The 23,251-nt window shown below is 42.6% G+C and overlaps 1 protein-coding gene across 2 annotated transcripts; it reads left to right on the plus strand.

Moving 5' to 3' along the window:
- The first annotated feature begins 215 nt into the window (after nucleotides 1-215).
- TMEM64 (transmembrane protein 64) lies at nucleotides 216-21,016 on the plus strand. 2 transcript variants are annotated; one of them, XM_075920418.1, is made up of 4 exons: nucleotides 216-1,210; nucleotides 5,857-6,065; nucleotides 9,174-9,245; nucleotides 10,803-10,939. In XM_075920418.1, exons 1-3 carry the CDS (start codon nucleotides 536-538, stop codon nucleotides 9,223-9,225), a joined length of 936 nt encoding a protein of 311 aa, XP_075776533.1. In that variant the 5' UTR covers nucleotides 216-535; the 3' UTR covers nucleotides 9,226-9,245; nucleotides 10,803-10,939. The 2 variants fall into 2 exon arrangements, with proteins under 2 accessions (XP_075776533.1, XP_075776532.1); XM_075920417.1 differs by lacking the exons at nucleotides 5,857-6,065; nucleotides 9,174-9,245 and adding an exon at nucleotides 19,064-21,016 and having other exon boundaries at nucleotides 231-1,210; nucleotides 10,803-10,958.
- Nucleotides 21,017-23,251: the final 2,235 nt, after the last annotated feature.

Raw genomic sequence — 23,251 nt, forward strand, 5'->3', positions numbered from 1 at the left:
CCCAGTGGCACAGCCCAAAGGTGGACGCCACGGAATGTAGGGTGGGGCGCGCTCCCAGCAAGCGCCAGGGGCGGCCAGGCCGGGACGCAGCGAAGGCGGCAGCGGGGAGGGACCCGGACCCCGCACGTGAGGTGGGGCGCGCGGCAAGGAGGGAGCCGCCGCGCTGGGGAGGAGGCGCCGCCCCGCGCCGCCTTCTCCCCCCCCCCCCCCCGCCCCGCGCAGCATCGCCCCGCCCAGCCCGGCGCCGCCGGAGTTGCCACATCTGCACTGCCGGGGGCTGCGCGCGCTCCGGAGCCGCGCCGGGCGGGCGATGGGGCCCCGCTGCCGCCCCCCAGGACTCGCCGCCTGCCGGGACCGCCGGCCCAGAGCCGCCCCCTGAGCCCGACGCGCCGCCCTCGGCAGCCGCCGCGGGAGCCAGGCCCTGGCGGGGCGATGAGCGCGCGGCCGCCCCTGCCCAGCGGCCTCGGGGAGCGGCGACCGGCCCAGCGCGGCGGCTCGATCCCGCGGCGGGGCTAGCGCGGCCGGGGCCTGCGGCATGTGGAGCTCGGGGGCCGCCCTGCTCCAGCTGCTCGCCCGGGCCGCCAAGTGCGCGGCTGCCCAGGGCGCCCGGCCGGAGCTGAGCCGCTGGCTGGCGCGGGCGGGCGGCGAGGCGGACGAGCTGCCGCACTCGGAGCTGCTGCTGTGCCCGCTGCCCGAGGCGGGCGGCGCGGGGCCCGGGCTGCCCGAGGCCAGGACGTGGCGCTGCTCGTGCTGCCTGCTGGGCGCCTGCTGGTGCAAGAGCTGCCTGGGCGTGTGTGTGCTGGCCGCGCTGTGCTTCGCCGCGCTGGCCCTGGCGCGCCAGTACGTGCGGGACCTGCTGCTCTGGGCCGAGAGCCTGGACAGCGTGGCCGGGGTGCTGCTCTTCACCGTGGGCTTCATCGTGGTCTCCTTCCCCTGCGGCTGGGGCTACATCCTGCTGAACGTGGCCGCTGGCTACCTGTACGGCTTCGTGCTGGGCATGGGGCTGATGGTGCTCGGCGTCCTCATCGGCACCTTCATCGCCCACGTGGCCTGCAAGAAGCTGCTGGCCCGCTGGGTGCTCGCGCGGATCCAGGGCAGCGAGAAACTCAGCGCCGTTATCCGCGTCGTGGAGGGAGGAAGCGGCCTCAAAGTGGTGGCCCTGGCCAGGCTCACCCCCGTCCCCTTCGGGCTCCAAAACGCTGTGTTCTCGGTGAGTGGCCCGTGGCGGGAGAGTGGGTGGGTGGGTGGGGAGTCTCTACTGAAATCAGTGTGAGCCTCCCACCGATTGCAGTTGGGCCATGATCGTTTCACCCCGGAGAGGTTCCACATCAGGGCTGGTGTAGGAAATGGTGAGCCCTGACCCAAAGTCGTTTCACTGATTTCCCCCCCCCCCTCCTCGAACACCGCAAATCACGGTTGTTGCCTGAGTTCCCCGCTTTTTTTAAGTTTCACAGTCATCGTTTCTTCTCTTTACCTGTTGCTGTGGGACAGACCTTCACAAACAGAATTACCTTAGGCAAATGGATCCAAGCACTTGGCGAGAGTCTGCCCTCGATGATGCATTGGAGTTGCAAGATCAGGGCTTAATTCTGCAGACTGATCTGCCAGGATGGCTCTTTCACATGTTAAATAGTGATAGAAATGTAGCCGTGTTAGTCTGGTGTAGCTGAAACAAAATACAGGACTATGTAGCACTTTAAAGACTAACAAGATGGTTTATTAGGAGATGAGCTTTCCTGCGCCAGACCCACTTCCTCAGATCAAATAGTGGAAGAAAATTGTCACAGCCATATATACCAAAGGATACAATTAAAAAAAATGAACGTGTATGAAAAGGACAAATCAAATTTCAGAACAGAAGGGGGATGGGGGGGAGGTAAATGTCTGTGAGCTAATGATATTAGAGGTGACGTGTTAGTGCGTCTTCAGTAGGATGGCATAGCTCTGGGTCTCACAGGTGGTACTGTAAAACAATGAAACTGACCATACATATATTTTGTCTGTGACTGGCACATAGTAAGCAAACTGAAACTACATTTTTTTTCTCAGTACTAGGTGTTGATTGAAGCAGTAATAGAGGGAAACTGGACAGGGATATGACCATTAGTTGAATATTCTTTTAAAACTAATCCTCCAATGAATATCTCTTTCTTCCAGCCATAGATTTGGTATTCTGTTCTTTTAAACCCTCTGCTTTTACATGCCTCCCCTAAGATTGCTTGAGGAAGAAATATTCTCAAGACATTTGATGAAATTTTGGTAAATTCATTTTACATGTTGGTTGTCATAGAATATTTTCAGTTTTATATGCTATACCAAACAAATGTAGTGTACATAAAAATCTCTTTACAGAGGGTAGAGTTTTAAAAGTACTGCCTTTTAAAAGTAATTCAGAATAAAGTTTGCTGGGTATAGAGGAAATCTGGCTGTCAATCACATTTTAACTAATTGGGCACTTTAAAAATGCATTTCTTTCTGATTTTTTTTAAACATAATCATTATTATAACTGAAAGATGAGAGAACAATTATGGTGTTTGTTTAGTTTAGTTTTATATATACAACATGTTGTGTGTATTCAGAGTTGAGAGGGTTGAGGTGCACTGGCAGAGCTGGAGTCTGCGTATAAAAACCTGAAAATGGTGGATATGAAATTCCATTAATTATATACTTTGGTTTATATTCCTTCCCAAAATAAAATTGCCACCCATAACTCTTACATTGTAGCAATCTCCAGCCATAGTGGATGGAAACTAGGGGAGGAGGCTGTAACTTGGGAACTCCTCTGTCACGTGACCCCAGATTTGGATCACTAACCCCACCATGTGCTCCCAAGAGGCACATTGTATTTCAAAGCAATCTGAGTAACTGTTCAGATTTTACAGTGCTTAACAGTAGTTGAATGTAAACCCTCTAATCATTTTTCTGTGCTAACAAATGAGCAGTGTAAACATTTTCTTAGATACTCTTCAGTCTGAGTCCCCAAAGATACAAGGTATATCATGGACTACCTTTAATAATCTTCCACAGATTGAGACAATCTTGACTTGCATCATATCAATAGTTTGATGGGTATCCCCTTCCCCAATATCTAGAAACTTTTGAAAAATTACTCCTTTCCCCCTGGACTTACATTGCCACAATGTCTAACTCGAATGACTCCAAATTAGAGTCACTAACCCTGCTCTCCTGATGTACAATAAATTTTAAATAAATCTGATTAAGAACGTCAGTTTTACAGCACTTTGATAAACAGATATCATGATGCGGCCTTAACAATAGTAGTGCTCTTGTGCAGCTATAGTATATATAAGTCAACATGAAACAAAAGTTCTTTGTATGGGATCCAATCTAGGATTTCAATGGAAACTGTATGAAAAAATTTAGAGTTAGGCAAAGTATTGTATTGCTAGCATTGTTTTCAAGCACTCTTTAAAGCTTTGGTACAGGTTGGACCTCCCTTGTCTGGCACCCTCGGGCCCTGAGTGGTCCTGAACAACGCAGTTTGCCAGATATGGGGAGGTCAAGGCTCCCTACCCAGGTGTAGGCTTTGTTTCTGAGTGGGGCTGTGCTTCCTGCTGCCTTCCGCTGCCTACCATGGCAGGCCTGGCCAGGGTTGCGTCTTCCATAGCGCCAGCCCCATTGCCTCCGGCCTCGGCAGGGGCTGCGCCTCTCCACGGCTGGTCCAGGCTGCATGCCCAGCTGACGGCGGGGCTGAACTCCCCATAGCCAGCCCCGACTGAGGCGGTGCATCCCACCGCGCTAGCCCCCAGCTGGGGATGTGTTCCTTGCTGCCAGCTCTGGCCATTGCTCCCCATCATGCCACCCCGCTGGGGCTAGGCTCCCCACCGCCAGCCCAGCCAGTGCTTCTGAACCTGGTCAGCTGGGGCTCTCTAGTCCAACAATATTTGTGGTCCTGTCGGACCATGGATGTTACTGGACAGAGAATCCCGAATTTTAGAGGTTCAACCTGCAGTATAGTTTTCTCATTAGAATACTCCATAATATGTTTGGAATGTGTACTGAAAGCTTTCTGTTTATCTTAGGGGATATTTTTCAAAAGGAACTTTAGTATGAGATGAGCAAGGACCAGTTGAGCAATTGGATTTGGAAAGAAATGTGGCCCATATAACATAGAAGATCCTTTTATATAAAAACTGAACATAGGGTATATATTCAAATTTGTATTCACATGCTTTATAACCTAGCTTTTAAATGCTCACAGTTTAGAAAACGTTGCCATACATTAACCAACCAGTTGGTATAATAGATAGAGGGTATGACATCTCACAAGCAAAGTCAAGGGTAGGGATGTAAAATCCTGTTGAATTGGTTAACTGGTTAAATGGGGCACAGGCAGATGGGCCACTGCAGTCTAGCACCATGGCAGGCCCTGTGGGACTGGAGCAGCCCCCCTGCACACAATAGGCAGGGAGCTGCTCCAGCCTCTTCTAGTTACCGGAATTGGTAAGCATCACCCATTAAGGGTGATGCTTACTGGTAAACCTTTCACATCTCTATAAGGGGTAATGTCCAAGTGAGAACCTGTGCCACCTTTTTCCTGCTGCAGAGGGTAGGGTGCTGATACTCCTTCTGTTTTGTAGCAATTTTGTATATCCTACCTATTATGCAGAAGTTCTGTGAATCTGATTTTTGAAATTTGTGTCACATCTCCTTTTGGAAAGGAAAAAGATTACTCTCTTTTGCCTTCTATTCGTGCACATTTCAAAAATATCTTATGAGGAAGGGAATTGTTGCATCTCTACTGCTACTTGTTCTACCTTCTTTTCCCTTCCCTCAAGACCGATGCCAATGCATGCAGGTATTGCTATTCATAGCTTTCCTAAGCAGTCCCTGCATGAAATTGACATGATTACTATTAGTTTAATTGATGACTGCTACTGACCCACAGTCTTGTTAATAGTGATAGAAATGTAGCCGTGTTAGTCTGGGGTAGTTGAAGCAAAATGCAGGACAATATAGCACTTTAAAGACTAACAAGATGGTTTATTAGATGATGAGCTTTCGTGGGCCAGACCCACTTCCTCAGATCAAATAGTGGAAGAAAGTAGTCACAACCATATATACCAAAGGATAGAATTTAAAAAAATGAACAAATATGAAAAGGACAAATCACATTGCAGAACAGAAGGGGGATGCGGGGGGGTGGGAAGGGGGAGGAAGGAAGGTAAGTGTCTGTGAATTGCTGATATTAAAGGTAGGGAGAGTGGGATGTTTGTGAGTTAATGGTATTACAGGTGATAATTGGGGAAACTGTCTTGGTAATGGGTGAGAAAGTTCAAAGACTTCTTACCAACAGGGACTTAACAAGTCTTTGAACTTTCTCACCCATTACCAAGACAGTTTCCCCAATTATCACCTGTAATACCATTAACTCACAAACATCCCACTCTCCCTACCTTTAATATCAGCAATTCACAGACACTTACCTTCCTTCCTCCCCCTTCCCACCCCCCCGCATCCCCCTTCTGTTCTGCAATGTGATTTGTCCTTTTCATATTTGTTCATTTTTTTAAATTCTATCCTTTGGTATATATGGTTGTGACTACTTTCTTCCACTATTTGATCTGAGGAAGTGGGTCTGGCCCACGAAAGCTCATCATCTAATAAACCATCTTGTTAGTCTTTAAAGTGCTATATTGTCCTGCAGTCTTGTTAATGTCACTCTGCTACTCTTTGAGAAAGCTAGGGGCCTGCAACAGAAGGTCTGAAGTTTTTGTCTTTAGGAGGTGGTTGCTCCTTGTCTTCTGTAAAAGAAAAAATTGTACAAGGCTAAGTCTGTTTCCCTAACTATGTAGTCTTGCTGGAGATACACTTATCTCTTCTCCCTACCCCAGGAATCCTTCAGATTCTGGTCTTACCCCTTCTGGCTTTTCACTTGGACCATGACCAGCCTGGTGCATTTCCTTGCTCTTCTCCTCCAAGGAAGAGGGTCAGATAATTTGAAGAGCATTATGGAGACTGACTGTCCCACCCTTTCAAACATCAAGCTCATCCTCCCTTACCAGAGGATTACTCTAGAAAATGTCTTACTGGATACTCTAAGGTAGGGGTTTTCAAACTTTGGATTACAGCTTGTAAGGGTAAAGCTGCTGGCTGGCAGCAAGACACTTTGTAGACACTCAGGTAAACAAATGTGGCTGCGGTACACCGTTCCAAGCCAATGGAAGCTGTGGGACACAAGAAATCGATCTTCTGGTGTTTGATTTAGAGAGTCTAGTAGGGACCTGCTAAGTTGAACACTGAGGGTTCTCCTCAATTCACAAGGATAAGGCTCTCATTGACTTCCATTTGCTCCCATTGATCTCCCGCTCTGGAGACAGCGCCAAGCTCGGCTTAAGGTATTTTGACTCCAGCTACGTTATTTATGTAGCTGGTGTTGATTACCTTAAATTGACCTTCTGGGTCTAGTATAGACCTGGTCTAAGTTTAAAACTGGTCTGGGGTTCTTGCGCATCCTGTCAACCCTGAGGCCAAGAGGTTCTTGCCAGAGAAAACAATGCAGCAGATGTGCCTTTTGCTCACAGTCTGCAGGATTTGGGTGTATGCGGGTACTAAATAAGGGGCTGCTGCTGGTACTGTTTCCTCTTTAAAGAATAAGAAGTAGAAGCTGATCATGCTTATTTCTGATAAAATTTATGTTCCCAAAGCCTTTTCTATAGTGGGATGAAAAGTCCCGCAAAGACTTTACAGCAGACTTGGTTTCAGTTCAGTTTCTCTAAAACTTTGTCTGTTCTTTTGACACCACCTGGGCAAGGCACTTAAAAGTAAACATATGGGTTACAGTTCTAGATGACATATGGAAGCAGAGGATGCTCTCAAGGTGTACTTCGCAACAAGCTGAACTTCAACTGGTTGAACCGGCCAACTGGTTTTCTATCAGTGACTGGAGAAACAATGCAATTTTCTCCATCAAGCAGTAGTGTCCAGACAAATTGTCACACTAATACCAAGAGTAGGAGATGAGCTCATATTTGTATCCAGCAAATCTATCCTCTCCTTCAGAATGGGTAAACAAGTTAGAGTGGGCATGATCCCCTTTGGATCTCTGAATGGCAGTTGCCAACACAAAAATATGGGGAGCTGGATGAGTCCCAGAAGAACAATCAGCCCTCAGAAGGCAGCTGGTATAACTTTTCTTTTTTAGAAGCTGCCTGTCCAGATGCTGAATTTAACCAGGTAATTTTAGCATCTGTAATAAACCATCTAAGACTGACAAGGCAATCTTCCTCCCAGAGGGTGAGCCAAGGATCTCGAGAAACAGGCGTATAGTTTACTCTAAGGTTGCTGAAAGGTAGTTGCCATCCTTTCTATGCACAGTGAAATTGGAGCATACCTTCTAGAGGGGAGGGAGATGATGCACCCTCTTTGTGATCTGGTGAAGTTTAACCATCCAGATTTGTATCAATAGTGTTTCAACGGGCCCTTTAGTTCTTCTTTAGTCAGTGAGTCTGGGACAAGAAAAGGAGACTGTTCAATTGGTACCAGTGAAAGCAACAGGCCCAGTGAAAAATATTCCCCTGAATACTTTTCAAAGAAGGCGCCCTTCTTGCTGACTTTCTTAAAGCTTTTTTTTAATTCAGAGTAATACCAGGGAGAAGACCAACTTCCTTTGGCGATACCTTAGAGCAGGGATTTTCGAACTTTGGGTTACAGCTTGTAAGGGTGAGCTGCTGACAGACCACGAGACACTTTAACTGAGCATCTTCAGGCATAGCCGCTTGCAGTTCTCAGTGGCTGTGCTTCACCATTCCTGGTCAATGGAAGTTGCAAGAAATGGTGGCCCAGCCCATATCACCTGGCCTTACTAGTTGCTTCGTCTTCACTTATAAATGATCTTTCCTGTTTCCTGTGTTCTTAGGCTACGTCTACACTGGCATGTGCTTTTGTGCAAGAGATGTGCTTTTGCGCAAGAGCATCCATGCCAGTGTAGATGCTCTCTTGCGCAAGAAAGCTCTGATGGCTATTTTAACCATAGGGCTTTCTTGCGCAAGAAATTCATGTTGGCTGTCTACATTGGACTCTTCTGGAAGAGCTCTTGCACAAGAGGGCTTATTCCTGAGTGGGAGCATCATAGTTCTTGTGCAAGAAGCACTGATTTCATACATTAGAACGTCAGTGTTCTTGCGCAAGAACTCGCGGCCAGTGTAGACAGGCAGCAAGTTTTGGCACAAAAGCGGCTGCTTTTGCGCAAGATTGTGCCAATATAGACACCGCCTTAATGTATTGCTGGACCAAATCAGAAACACAAACTTTATCTGCAAGTAAAATGCTTTACTATGTATTCACAAAGGAAAGAAGTCCTCCAGGAGTCTTGGCGATTTGTTTCGCAATTCCATTAGATTTACTGACAATGCTCTATTTGGGAAATCTTGTATCTGCTTTAAAACAGCAAAGACAGTAATAGCACTGATTGCATGCTCTTGATTATTAAGGAGGTCTGTGCATACTTCTACCATGGCCCAGATTTCTACAATTTTTTTAAGTAGACTTCTGAGAACATCTGTCAAATAATTAGGTCTAGCGTAATCATTCATGTACTTGTCATACATCCATTATTAAGCTTCCATAACAAGAAAAGATATTAGTCATGCTACTAGCATATGTTCATATTTATAGCAAGCAAAGCTTACAAGTATGTATTTTGCAAATGCCTTCCTAAATTATTTGAGAAGAGTGAGAAATTATCTTCCTCCAGTGGAATAACAAAATCGACCCCTAATCTTCTTTATTTTCCATCTTCCCTCTTCCTTCCCCCAAAAAGTCATTTAATGCTGAAAGCTCTTTGGCATTTTGGCAAAATGACTTACTTTTCAAAATAATGTTACTACAATATTAAATTAACCTGTTAGTCTAAAATGGTAAATTAATTACTTGGTTCTTCATGGTGCACTCACATAACAATAGTCACTTATTTCACTGCACAGCCCTTAAAATAATTTAATTCTGCTTCTGTCTTTGTCCTTGTCTTTGATTTTTTACAGATTTGGACCTTTGTTAGTTATTTTCTTGTAGAAATGCAGTGGCACTGACTCTGCTTAATTGGAACTTTAGAAGTTGTTGGGTTTTTTTTTCCCTTATGTAATGCATTCTGTTGGATAGCCTGCAGAAATTCTTTAGAAACAACTGACAGCTTGCTTCAAATTTCCAACAGGTGTGTGAATCAAATAGTCACAGCAATCCAGTCTTTAAGCACACATTGCTAGATCCATTCCAAAGTCAATAGGTATGTTTGACAATGATTTTTTGCCAAGACTAGTATTTGTCAATGTTATCATTACTAGAATCTGATTTTTATTAACATCTCAATACCGTATCATTTATTGTGACTGGTCAATATATTTAAGACCTATTTTTACAATATTTGTTTCTTACTACTTTTAACATATCTCCATTCCACAAACTGAAGATCCCAATGGGTCTTGTGAACTATTTTTGTTAGTCATGATGTATACTCCGCTTTTAGCTAAACAGTTTAAACCACCGTAATGAGAGGCCTAACACTTTATCAGAAATTTTGCAGTATATGTACTTAGAACATAAGTTATTAGAAGTCTGTGTAAAGAAAACTTTTCCTGCACCCAGTTTCTGGTAACCCTTTTCAGGGATTTTATTTGAAATGAGTTGGTGGTCTTATTTTAGTTCTTAGAGTGTTGCATCAAACTTGCCGTTGGCATCACTGTTGACAGCTTCCACAGAGCGGTCATGACTGAAAGAGTTTAGCAGCTGAATTCTTCTCTCAGCCCTAAAAGTGGTCCCTGCAGGTCAGAATAGAATCACATTGGCTAGGAATGTGCTGTTGTCAGTGCTTATTCTGGAGTCAGGGGAGAATGAAAATTGCTGTCAGAGCTACGCCTTTCATAATCACCAAAGAAAATAATCTACAGATCTGCTTGTAGATTTAGTTTGTCCCTTAGTTTAATGGATGCTGTATTCACTTTATTTTCTCACTTTCTCTTACTTTCTGTTTTCATTGCCTCCATGAATGCATTTCATGCCCTCTTGGACTCTGATCCTTTACATTTCTCTGTATGTGTCAGCCTCTCCTTATCCCATTTGATTATTTTTAGCAGGTACTGTGTACCTAGCCCCTGTACAAATAGTCTCCATAAAAGTTAAGAGCTATTCCAAAACGGTAAAAGAAAGTTGGAGGTGAGAACAAGAGTGGGAAACTCAAAAGAATATTTACACTATTTTCTTTTTCCTGTTTTTTTATTAACACTTTCAAAAATATTTGGCTAGCTCTAGTAATTCATATTTTGTGCCTTGGCCAATTAAAATGTTATATAAAAAACCTGAGAGATGTTTTCAATTATTCATATTTTTTTCTTTACAGAACTATTGTAGCTATACTTCATGCTTTCTAACTGAATTTTATTTCCTAAATTAAAATGTTGAACACATTATACTTTTTTTCATTTGTTCTGCACTTGATATGATATGAAAATGAAGGTTGACCGGCACTACATTTCATTTAATGTTTTCTAAGGCTTTGTTATCTGATATCCAAGTTTCTTTCTGAGGATAAGTTTCTTATAAATTGCAGTGATCTTTCTTCTAACCTCTGTGGACCATACAAAACAAAGGGATAGTGTATTCAGAATTTTAAAATGGCAAGTTTAAAAGTGTTGCCTTATTGAATTGATTTTTACTTAAGCTTTTGTACTCAGACATTTTTCGGAGTATTGTGATGTAATGAATTCTAAATTTTGGGGGAGACAGTCAGGTTGTGAGAAAATTGTATCAAAATGGGACATTGCTTTTCACACTAGATTTTATTTAGATTACAGATCTATCATTGCCCAACTATCTAATGGCTTCTTCAGTTGGACTGCTTCCTACTCAGCTCCTAAACTCCTACTTAGGCACCACTTTGCGAACCATGGAAGATGTCATTGCTGAACAAAGTGTTAGTGGCTATTTTGTATTTACTTTACAGGTGAGTGGTTTTATATAATGATTCTTAATTTATTATTTTCAGTCATTAATTGTAAAGCCACTATATTTATTGTAGTTTGGGTGACTCTGGGGACAAAGTAGTTAAATTTGGAAACTTTTGTATATACAGTAAAACTCCAATAGTCCGGCATCCAATTGTACGGCACTCCCGATAGTCTGGTATCAAAATGGCAAGAGCCTAGTGAGTGAGCTTTGGCAAAAAAACGAGTCCCAAGGCAGCAGCTGAACTGAGTAAAAAGGGTAAAAAGAACTAAAACATTACAGTATACTGTATACAGTATGTACAATAAAAAGGGTTAAAACATTTTATATACAGTATATACTCTATAGTGTGTGTGTGTGTGTGTGTGTGTGTGTGTGTGTGTGTGTGTGTGTAAAAAACCAGTTTATAGTACCTCCTTATAGTCCGTCATATCCGATAATCTGGCACCACCTAGGTTCCAAAGGTTCCAGATTATTGGAAGTCTACTGTATTTTTGCTTGGGGGCGGGGGGGTTGTGATCTTGTTCATTCTCCAGCTACTGGGAGACATTCTATGAAAATCCAGCTGGTTCAGTGAGTGGGGCAATTTTCTTTGAGTTGTTACTGAACCAGTGTCCTAATGTGATCATAGGTACTGCTATGTTGTTGGTGATAAGGGACAAGAGTCTTTCCTGTGATTTAATCCTTTTGTGCTTCTGGTGGTGCAAAGGGTCCCAAAGCCAGTGGATTTCCCAAGTGGGGATTTCCCTTCCTGCTTGTGTATTTGACATACAATCAGCATAGTTGGATTTTCCTCCCTCACCAACTTCTCCACCCTTCAATATAAGGGGAATATAGGAACATGTGAGAGAGTGTGTTGGGAGTGCTAATGAGCTCTGCTGCCATAGTGATCCATTAGGGCAGCAGCCATTCACTCTGCTTTGGAGCCTCCCTTAAGCCCAGAATATCTGCCCTTCTCCATTCCAGAATGAGCTGCGTTTCGATATTAGGAGAGTATAGCACGATTCCAGCGTGTACAGTTCTTTTTGAATGTTGCCATAGAAATATGTGGCTGTAGTGGTGGCCTATTGAAACATCCCCATTTAGGAAGTAATTCTTACTTAAAAAGAAGTGTGAAGTAAGAACATAACAATGGTCACCATGTCAGACCAGGGTCCATCTAGCTCAGTATCTTATTTCTGACCGTGATCATACCAGATACTAGTAGCAGAATAGGCATTGACGTGTCACCTGATATTGTCAATTGATTTGGGGTTGAATAGCAGTTTGCATTTTGCTTTTAGATTTGCGTATCATACCACAGATACCTTGTTCAATTTTTATTATACTTCTCTATAAAAAGAATAAGATACAGAATGAACACCAAGCTCCATTTGGGTTTGCTGATGAAGCTAGCTTGAGAGTATTGGCATCTGTCTAAGAGGATAGGTTAAATAAACTAGAAAAATAATGAGAGAAAAGTAACTTTTATTTGAACATCTTTCATTTTACCTATGAAGCTCTGTTAATAGGCTAATGCTTTTTTCTTCCACACTGTGGTGGTGGTATAAAAATTGCTAAGGGCTGCATTCAACAACCTCTTTCACAGGGCTGCCTATATAGTGGAGCTGGTATGGTTCAGCTGTAATTGGATGGATGCAGTACGGGATCAGAAGAGGAGGTGGCTAAAGGGGTGGGGGAGGAACGGGTTACTAGTGGAGTGCTTCAGTTCACCACCCACCTCTCATTCATGTCATGCACTTTGCTTGGCGACTTGGGCTCTGAGTAACTTTGAGCTGAGTAAATAGCTTAAAAACACCTCTGAACATTTCTGAAATACTAAATGTGATTTGCTTTAGCTACTTTTGTGGTTGTACAATAGTTAATAATCCTCAGTGTTTAAATATGTGCCTTTTTTCTAATTTGAATTTGTCTTTAGCTTCCAGCTATTGGTTCTTGCTTTGTCTTTCTCCGCTGGATTAAGGAGCCCTGTAGAACTTGGTATCTTTTCTTGTGATGGTACTTGGAGAAGGGACATGATTAGGCTGTCTATCTTTTTGTTAAACTAAACAGATTGAGCTCTATAAATTTGTCATTGTGAGGTCTTTTTTTCAGACCCAGACCTAGATTCATTTCTGTGGTGTTTGAAAATAGCAGCTTTCTGAGCTGGGAATGAACCATCCTCAGCTTTGTGCTATGCTGGAAGTGCTGTCTGTCAGATGAGGATGATCATTTTGTTAAAGATTCTGCAGCACTTTCTGAATGGACATTTATTTTGCTGCCCACACCCGGTTTAAACATTAGTGGTTACTTTTGCCTACCTGGAATTCCTTTTGTAATTCCATTTGGGAAGTTCTTATTCATTTGCTTTCTAAGAACAAATTGTTTATCTTTGGGGCAGAAAGATTTGCCACATTTCATCCTGGAAGTAGCTCTGTTCCAGTGGTGAGTGCTTCCCATATCAAATAGTGACTGCTATAGGGACTAACTCCATGGGTGTACCAGGATTGCAGCAGCTATGGGGAAAAACAATAGTGGGAGCTTAGCACCCATCAGCAGTCAGCTCTCCCACTCCATTGTTTTCCATCTTCCAGTGATTCTGCTGATCAACTCTTTCCGCTCTATCCAGCACCTCCTGCTTGTTACAGAACAGCTGGAGGGGGAGAAGCAGGGATGGGATGGAACTGGGTAAAAGAGGTTTGGGAAAAGGAGTGATGTGCAGGAGGGGTGTGGTATTGGGAGGAAGGGGTCAGATGGGGGTGCTCATCCCCCTTTCTTCTCTCAGGCCCTGCCTCTAATACCTAGAGGAAGCCAGCGTCTGAAGTGACTGCATAGAGGGACTATGTTAGATCAGCTGTGACCCCAATTTTAGGCTCTATATACCCATATACATTTTTAAAATAGAGAAGCAAAGTCTCTATGATATTATGGGCTTTTTGTTTGTTTAAATCTCAGCTTGAAACAATTTTCAAGCCAATTAATATTTCCCTGCAGTGTTCACAACAAAACATCCCAAATTGTGCCGCTGCAGCAGAACCTGAAAGTGAAATTTACTGTTGCCTTAGATGAGATTAAATGAAAAAAGTGAACTGCAGAAGTAGTGAGCATATTCAGCTCAGATTTAATAAGTTTTGTTTTTTGGTGTTTCTATTTGTCTGTGATTGTAGTATGTTGAATGTAGGAAGCAATATTTTTGAAATTACTTTTCTTCTTCCAGAATCCTTTTTTCAGATTGCAAAACAGCTTACATTCAAAGTTCTATTTTGAAATCCTCATCTCCTTTTTAAGTTTCTGACTAAAGCTGCCTTTTGACTGAAAACTTCCAAGTGTAGCCTTTGCTCAGAGAAGTTTTGTCTGTATGGAACATTTGAAGTTAATTGGACAAGTTCTAAATGTTGGGAGATGTGAAACCGATTACTTTTTCATATTCTGCAGTGAAGTGTTACTATATTTTTTGTCCACCGCTACTTGATATAAAAGTATTTTATATATGATAGTCCTTAATGCAATCTCAAAGTCCTTAGATTTGGGCATTTTAGGTTCTGTGGGGGTACATTTTTTAGTTTAGAGGACGTTTCACCTAAGCTAAAGTGTGCTTATTTAGGATTATTTAGTTCTACTAGACTTATCTAAACCTCTTCAAGTGGTTCCTGTTAGGGGAAAACCTGTGTTTTGACAGTTGGAAAGTAGTTTTGTTTTTGTGACTTATTTCCCTGACAACCAAAGTGGAGGCTTCCCTGATACAATATTATGTGCAGGTAGAATTACTGTTAACTTAACACAGCGGTGCGCAACCCATGGGTCGGCTGTCTTCCTGGGGGGTTGCAGCACCGGGGTGGAGGAAGTGGCAGGGGAGCAGACCAGCACTTTAAATTAAAGGGGCCGTAACAAAATGTACCCGGTGCTTTTTGTTGGGGGGGGGGGGGGGGGGGAATTCCTGGCCCTGGGGTTGCAAATTAAAAAAAGATTGAGCACCACTGACTTAAGACATCACTGAAGATATATAGGCTTTAAGAAGCAAAACCTATACAGCTGTTTTTTGAATAACATAAACTTAAAGTCTCAGTTGGAAAAAAAATTCCCAGACACAAATTCAATCAAGATTGAGAATTGTAATGCCCTTAATCAACATTAAAAAATTCTAACCCTCCTCATGGTGTACAATCAGAGGATTTTAAAGCCAACCTTACTTTTCTAACGCTGCCTAATCTCCACCTATACACAAGAGACCTCCATCCTATCTATACTTCTGGTTGAGCTCACAAAGTATAGAATCCTAGAAATATAGAGCTGAAACGAACCTTGAGAAGTCTACTTCCCTTTGCTGAGGCAGTATCAAGTAAACCCAGACCATCCTTGACAGATGCCTGTCCAAATTGTTTTTAAAAAACTACAAAGATAGGGATTCTACAGCCTTCCTCGGAAAGAAAGCTGTTCTGGAGCTTAACTACCCTTATAGTTAAAAGCTTTTCCTAATAGTTAACCTAAATCTCCCTTGCTGCAGATTAACTCCATTGCTTCTTGTCCCACGTTCAGTGAACATTTGAGAACTATTGATCAATTTTCTTTATAACAGCCCTTAACATACCTGAAAACTGCTACCAGGCCCCTCTTTGGTTATCTTCTCTCAAGATGAAACATGCCCAGTTATTTTTTCCTCATGGATCATGTTTTCCAAACCTTCTAAACATTTCTGTTGCTCTCCTCTGGAGAAATTGGAGAGAGACCATATCTTCCCTAAAGCATAGTGCCCAGACAATCACCCAGCACTCTAGATGAGGTCTTATCTATGCCAAATAGAGGGGGACAACTACCTCCCATGTTTTATATACAAGTTGAACCTCTCTAATCTGGCACCTTTGGGACTGATGCCGAAGCAGAGAATTTTCTGAATCATGGAAGGTGAATACAGAGTAAGAATGGGTCTTCGTAGGAGTGGTAAGTAGAAGTGCGGGGAATGCTTCAGCACCTCCAGGTTGTGTCCCAGCATGGCCTCGTGCCCAGGGGCCCTGCTGCCACTTGCAGTTTTGGCTCCTTGCCTCCCGATGCCAGCCTGGGGGTTCCAAAGCTGGCCCCAGTTGTGGTCCAAACCCGGGGCAGTGAGGAGTGCAGATAAGAGTAAGGGGATGTGCATAGCTCTCTGCAGTTTCTGGGAGGGATGAGGAGGAATTGGTAAGTACAGTGCTGCCGGTACTTGAGAGGGGTGAGAGGAGGGGCAGAGGAGCATAGATGAACACCGGTGGGTGCGCCACACCTACTACTTTTTCCCCTGTGGTTGCTCCAGCCCTGGAGCACTCAGATTCCAAATCTATGTGTTGGTCCATTTTTTGAGGGTTATAGGATCTTTCAAAACGGTCATTTCTGTCGAAAGATCCCTATGTTGACCACTTTTTTTTCGAAAAGCGGCTTTTCGAAAAAAGCTGCAGCCACCATTATGTAAATGAAGCGCGGAAATTCAAATCTTAGCTTCATTTACAATTTCTGTATGTCTAATTTACATCCTTTTATCGAAAAAGGGGTGTAGGTTAGATGTACCCTTCCTGTGTGAGCATTCAGACTGTTGGACTGCAGTAATGGGCTTGTAATTTTCCTTTACGTTGTTGTTTTAAATGATACACTATTTAGGATCTTTATGCTCACCATTAAATCTTTGGATTCACATCTTCCTTTGAGACTTCAGAGGAGGGGGACTCTTCAGGGGAGGACTCTTCTCCCCCCCCCTCCCCCCGCACACATGTGCAGCTGTAAATTTTTTTTGTGCTTAGGGTGATATAGGCTTCCTTAACCCTGGTATGTTTCATCTTGATGCTCTGCTGCTTTTGGATGTGTTGTGTAGTGGAGGGCCAAGAGAGAAAATAGCTTGTTTACTTTTGGCTCCAGTATGAGTAGAGTATTATCTCTACAGTTCTGTGAATCTCACATTCATGAGAACGTAATGAATAATTTGTAATTAATGTTGATATCTACAAGGAAAGTGCTGTGGTTCACACCTGCACATGTACCTTTTCTTTGGGGGTGGGAAGAGGGATTTCTTTACCAGGAGATGCACAACAAAAACTCACCTTCACAACTTTGTTAGTGATAACATACAGAAGAATGCACCTAGACTTAAAACACCTGCCAATCCTGAAGTCACATCTAATCTGCCATTGATACATTAGAAGTGGAAAGTCTTAATGGTTAGGCCAGGGGTGGGCAATAATTTTTAAAAGGGGACCACTTCCCGGGCCACCCTGGACATTTCCCGGGCCACCCTGGAAGGGGCAGGACCTCAGGCGGAAGTGGGGGGGGGGGGGGGAGAAATGAGACTTCTTGTACTCTTCCCCCCCCCCCCCCCCCCCCCCCCAGTTGGCCTGGGGTGGGGGAGTGCGAGAAGTTTTCCTTCTTATTCCCCCACTCCCTATAGAGAAACACCAGCTGTTTTAAAACAGCAGGTTGTTCCCTCTAGGCCAGCGTTTCCCAAAATATGGGCCGCAGCCCGGTATCAGGCTGCAGGAAAAAGATACTGGGCCTCAGTGTGGCTGCTGGGAGGGGAGGGGAGTGGGGCGGTCTGGGAGGAGGTGTGTGTGGGGCGGGCAGCAGGGCTGTCCAGCAGAGATCTGGGGGGGGGGGCGAGGGGGCTGCCCGGGGGAGATCGGGTGGGAGGAGGAGCAGGGCTGGATGGGGGCAGCGGGCTGGCCAGGGGACGGGGCGGGGTGGGCTGGATGAGGGAGATCAGGAGGAGGAATGGAGAACCAGCCTCCGGAAGCAGGGCTGGATGGGGCAGTGGGCTGGCCAGGGGACGGGACGGGGTGGGGTGGGGTGGGTTGGACGGGGAGATTGTGAGGAGGAGGACGGGAGAACCAGCTGCCGGAAGTAGGGCTGGACAGGGGCAGCGGGGTTTGCTAGGGGCGAATCAGCTGGCGGGAAGTGGGACGGACCTGGGCACATGCAAACCCGGGCACATGAGTGAGTCCGACCCTGGGGATTCCATTTTGTGCCATGCCGCCTCCACCCCCCATACCCTCCCTCGAGTAGTTGCAAACTGCCTGGGTGGTAGACACACTCACGCAGCGTGAGCACATCTACCAGCCAGGCAGTTCGCAGCTACGGACTGACACACCTGATAATGATAAAACTTACATAATTAGAAAATACCAGACATTTTATATGTCTGGTATTTTCTCAATTTGTTTCCCAGACAGAACCCTCTAATACTGGACTTTCCAGTACAAAACTGGACACCAGGCAACCCTACCCCTCCTTGCACCCTCCCTCCTAGCCAGATACCTTACCCCCAATCTGCTCCTGCCTCCTGGAGTGCCCATGCGGTGCCAGGTCCCCCAAGCCCTGGCCCAGGCTGGGTGGAGGATGCAGCCGGGTGAAACACTGAAAATTTATTCATTTTTAATTATTTTTTTATATGCATTTATATTTTTGGGCTGCAAAAAACAGTACTGAAAAAAACCAGGTTCCAACTAAAGTAAAAAGTTTGGGAAACCCTGATCTAGCCAGCTTTCTATCCATCTTACAGTCCATTTATCCAATCCATATTCCCTTAAGTTGCTGGCAAGAATATTGTGGGTAGCCATAGTAAAAACTTTGCTAAAGCTGGCACTGGGGGCTTTGGGAGGACCAAAAACAACTTATTTGAATATTCATCATTTGCTTAATGAATATACAAATGAATGTTACCTGTTCTCCAAAAGCTCATGAATGGATTTACTGGTCCCTGTGTCAGAAAGTTTGGGAACCTCTGCTGTAGGCGCCTAGCGGAAGGAGACCTCATGAGCTCCCTCGTCCCCAGGCTAGTCAGTGTCTGTGGGCGGGGGAGTGTGTGAAGTTTCTCTAGCTGCCGTGTGCTCTTGCAAGGGCGAGGAGACTTCGCCCCAATTGGTCTGGGGATGGGGGAGCGGCAGGGCATCCGCAGGCTGGATCTACTTGGTTGGTGGGCCTGATCTGTCCCGTTGAGGGCCCTTTGCCCATCTCCGGTTAGGATCATCTTCCTCTGAATGCATTTACCTCCAAACATTAACAAGTGTGTGTACTGAGAATTCATCTTAATGCTCACCTGAAGTATTTGCTTTGAATTCCTGCTTTTTTGTGCTATATTTTTCAATTGCAGTGTGTTTGTTTTATTCATAGATTGTTATAAGCATTGGCCTCATGTTTTATGTCGTTCACCGAGCGCAAGTGGAATTGAATGCAGCTATCGTAGCATGTGAAATGGAAATGAAAACTTCCCTTGCTTCAGGCAACCAGCCAAGCACCACTTCTTCAACAACATTCTGCAACAAGAGGACAATAGCATTTTCCGGTGGTGGGATCAATATTGTGTGATATGAGTATTAAAATGTAAGGTTTTGTAAATGTACGCTATTACTTAGAAATGTCTATGGACAACTATAACCGGTGTAAAAAAATTAAAAAACCAGTTGCTGGTTGTACTTTGACACAAACCAACTCAGCAATTCCTAACTTGCACAAGGAGGGTGATATTTAGCAAGGAACAATAGATGGCTAAGTAACTTTAAAATGTAGATGCAAATTACTGCACCTTTTGTCCTTTATGTTTGTCATCATAATCTGTAGCCTGCACTTTAGGTTTTGTTTTGTGTTTGCTCTTAAAAACTGAGAAAGATAGCCCAGAAGTAAATATTTTTCTGCTTAGCATTATTTATAAGGTTGAATTTATATATGGTAGATCTTTATTACTGAAAGATGAGTTAAAGTATGCAATTCAATGTACAATACTTTTGAATGTGCTTTGCTTTCAAAATATTTCCAGAAATTACAGTGTATTACTCTGTTAATTATGGGACCATTTGACTTTCCCTTCATTTCTTACTTTTTAAAAAAGAGAACCCTATATAAACTTTTGGTTGAATGTATTTTTGTAATTCATTGAAATGTTGCAGAGCCACTTGTACTTATTCAGACAAGCTTAAACCCTACGTTGTGGGACTGAAGTGCTCTTAAATAACGTTTTAAGTTACACTGTGTAATATGCAAAGTAAAAGGGAAACTATAGAGGATGTAATAGATTACGGTGAATATAGCACTATCTGAGGGAAAACTCACTAGTTATTTGCTCCATTGGCAACAAAAGGGCTGTTCCATTGCAATTCTATTTATAAAAACTTTTTAAAGATTTATTTAAAGGATAGATTTGTTTTCATTGCACACAATACATACAGTAAGAATAGGGACTTCAATTTCTCTCTGCCATAAAAAAGTTAGGATACTAGCATTAGAAATCTTAGACTAAGGTGGCCTTTGTTTTATATAATGGTGAAGATTCTTTATTCCTTTAAAAATGTTTAAAAATCAAGCTAATTCCAGTTATACTCCCCCTCACCCCACTTCTTTAAATTTTTAAAAGATTTAAAATATTGTATCCTTAGGAGAAACACAGACTACGGGCTTTCCTTCAGAGCAATTAACAGAAAAGGACAGCAATGTTTTTGAGACTCAGGAACTCAGAATCCATTTTGAAAGAGACAAAATTTTACTAGAAGAATTATGGGATAGTGCTCCTTTTGTGCGAGCAGTGGATTGTTTCTCAGTATGTTAGTGCTTGTGTATGTAGATACAGTATCTTTGTGCTTATACATATGTTTGTGTGAGTTAAGTTCTGTAGATATACACGCAAACACTCTTCAGCTGCCTCAGAGGCCAAGTAACCATCATAAAAATCAAGATTTATTACCTTTCTTTTGAGAAATGACCTTTGTAGTTATTTTGTTCTGAGCTGTAAAAATAATTTCTCATCTTTAAGTTAGAATGTAATTGCTTATGATAGTGCCTCCTTTGTGTAAGGCTGTTCTTAGGATGTGCAAGCACAGGATTTAGAAGTGATTAAATAGATCACTTGCTGTAGAAGACAAGGGCCTTAACCATACCTGGGAAGCAGAGATTTGATAACCTTTTAACAGCCTTATGGTGAGGATGTATCATATTTAAATAATTTGACATCTACAGACTTTGCAGTAGTGCAAGTGAAATTATGCTAAATATGTAAGTATTCTTTGTAAACCCCCTTAGAAGCTGAATTAACTAAATTAAACAGTGAAGTTTGGAATGTCTCTTTTTTTTTTTTTTTTAAAACAGTCGGTACATGCCTTGAGGGGTGTGTGCGCATGTGTTGGCCTCCCAACAGCTGCATTCCTGTTCTGTATGAAAACCATGAGAGAACTTGATTATTTCTTGATGGTGTTATTTGTCATTAAATAATGATTGATTCCTGTAGTAACCGTTTTTTCTTCTGGGATAATGCTCAGTAAATGGATCTGAACTTTGCTCCATGTGAATTGAACTGACAATGGTATATTTGTGTGTGAGGTGTCTTAATTTGTTTAATTTAAGCAAGCATTGATCATATAATAACATTTCCCAAATACATATTTTGAAGTGCTTTTATTTAATATTTTGTAACCAGAATAGCTTCACTATGTGAATACTTTTTGTAGTATGAAATTAGTTCTTAGAATTATTGCATTTTGCTTAATGCTTGTAATACTTGTGTACAGATTAATGGGAAATATGCATTAAAAAGAACAATTTCTATTTCATGCCAATCATAATTTTATACAATAAATTCTTTAAACAAATATTGTCATGTATTACATTTCCCAAGTTGCTGTGAAAGGGTAGTTTGGGAGGTGACTATAAAGGAAAACTATTTGGTTCTCTTTTTGCTGGAAAGTCTGTAGTAACAACAAACAATGCATTTATTATTATATAAGATATGTGTAGTTAATGGGAAGGGATATTTAGTCAACTTAATTTTTTAAATTAAACCCTGCTTAACATCACTGTCTGGGAGTATGCTTGTTAACAGAAGGTGAAGCTGTGAAATATGATAGTTCACAAATATCTAGCTGAGAAATCTGCTAATTATAGGGAAGACCATGAGACTTGATAGAGAGATTTCAAGAGCAGAAATAAAATCTAGCTTGAGAAACTTCTTTTTGAAGAATTATTTTAGGTTGCTTTCAGATAATGAAAGACCACAAATACAATTGAAAATATTTTGTCACCTTCATAAATTTGTTTGACTACAATGCTCAGTTTAATTTGTTTTGAAATTAATTAACCTACATTGTAACTGAAAAAATAGAAATGTAAGTCTTTCTTTGAGTTTAATAGCACTAGGATAATAGCAAATGAGACTGTAGCAAAATAAGTAACTTTACAAGAAGTGCTTACTAGCAATGGCTTCTTCATTTAAGAGCTTCACTATGGTAACCTTTTTATACAGTCTTCACGTAATTATTTCAGCCAGTTCAAGTGAGGCAGAAAAGAATGCCCTTACACATATGTATTGCACGCAGCCTTACCTTTGAAGATTGATAGTTGTAAGTTGATGGTCTCTCTGAGCATGGGTTTACATCCATAACCACCGTGGCTTATGCCTACTGACAGATCTATCCTTCATGAAATTAGCCAGTTCCTTTTTAGAACCCAGTTATATTTTTTACCATCACAACATTCCATGGCAATGAGTTAGCAGCGTGTTGTGTGAAAAAATACTTATGCTGGTGTCTAGTAAGCCAGTTGCCTGTTAATTTCACTGGGTGACCCCTCATTTTATTTTTAGTAATGGGAAAAGGTAAATAACACACAAATTCACTTTTTCACACCATTCATAATTTTATAGACTTGTATCATAGTATCCCTTTCTTGTCTTTTTGCCTATGCTAAATAGTTCTCTCTCTTTAAAAAAAAAAAAAAAAAAAAAAAAAAAGCCTTTCCTCTTATTCCCTGGCTCTTAAAGAGACTAAGTAGCCCTTGGTGAAGGACCATATCAACTACTTCCTGAAAATCCAGATACACTGTATCAACTGGCATAGCCTTGACCTCATGCTCATTAACACGTTCAGATAATCCTAACAGCTTGGTAAGGAATGGTTTCCTTTTACAAAAGCCATGCTGAGAATTCCCCAACAAATCATGCTTGTGTCAGATAAATCTTTTCTTCATTATAGTTTCTACCATTTTGACCAGTGTTGAAGTTAGGTTCACTGGCCTCTAATTGCCAGGATTTCTTTGGAAGCCTGTTTAAAAAAAAAATCAGCATTATATTAGCTATCTTCCAGTTCTCTCGTATAGAGGCTATTTTGGTTTTAGTTGCATGCTATAATAATGGGGAAATTTTGCATTACTGCACATATGCAGAGTTCATGTTCCATGCAGATTTCTTCACCCTGTAGCCCTCTCCTGGGACACACATCTTTGGGCAGGCCCAATCCTTGCACTATGACAAGGTCAGTTTCAGCCTTACCACTGAGTATATGGCCTGGGGAAGTGACAAATTTATTTGACAAATTTTGC

Source organism: Pelodiscus sinensis, chromosome 2 (genome assembly GCF_049634645.1).
Source record: "Pelodiscus sinensis isolate JC-2024 chromosome 2, ASM4963464v1, whole genome shotgun sequence".
In the NCBI taxonomy this organism is placed as follows: domain Eukaryota; kingdom Metazoa; phylum Chordata; order Testudines; family Trionychidae; genus Pelodiscus; species Pelodiscus sinensis.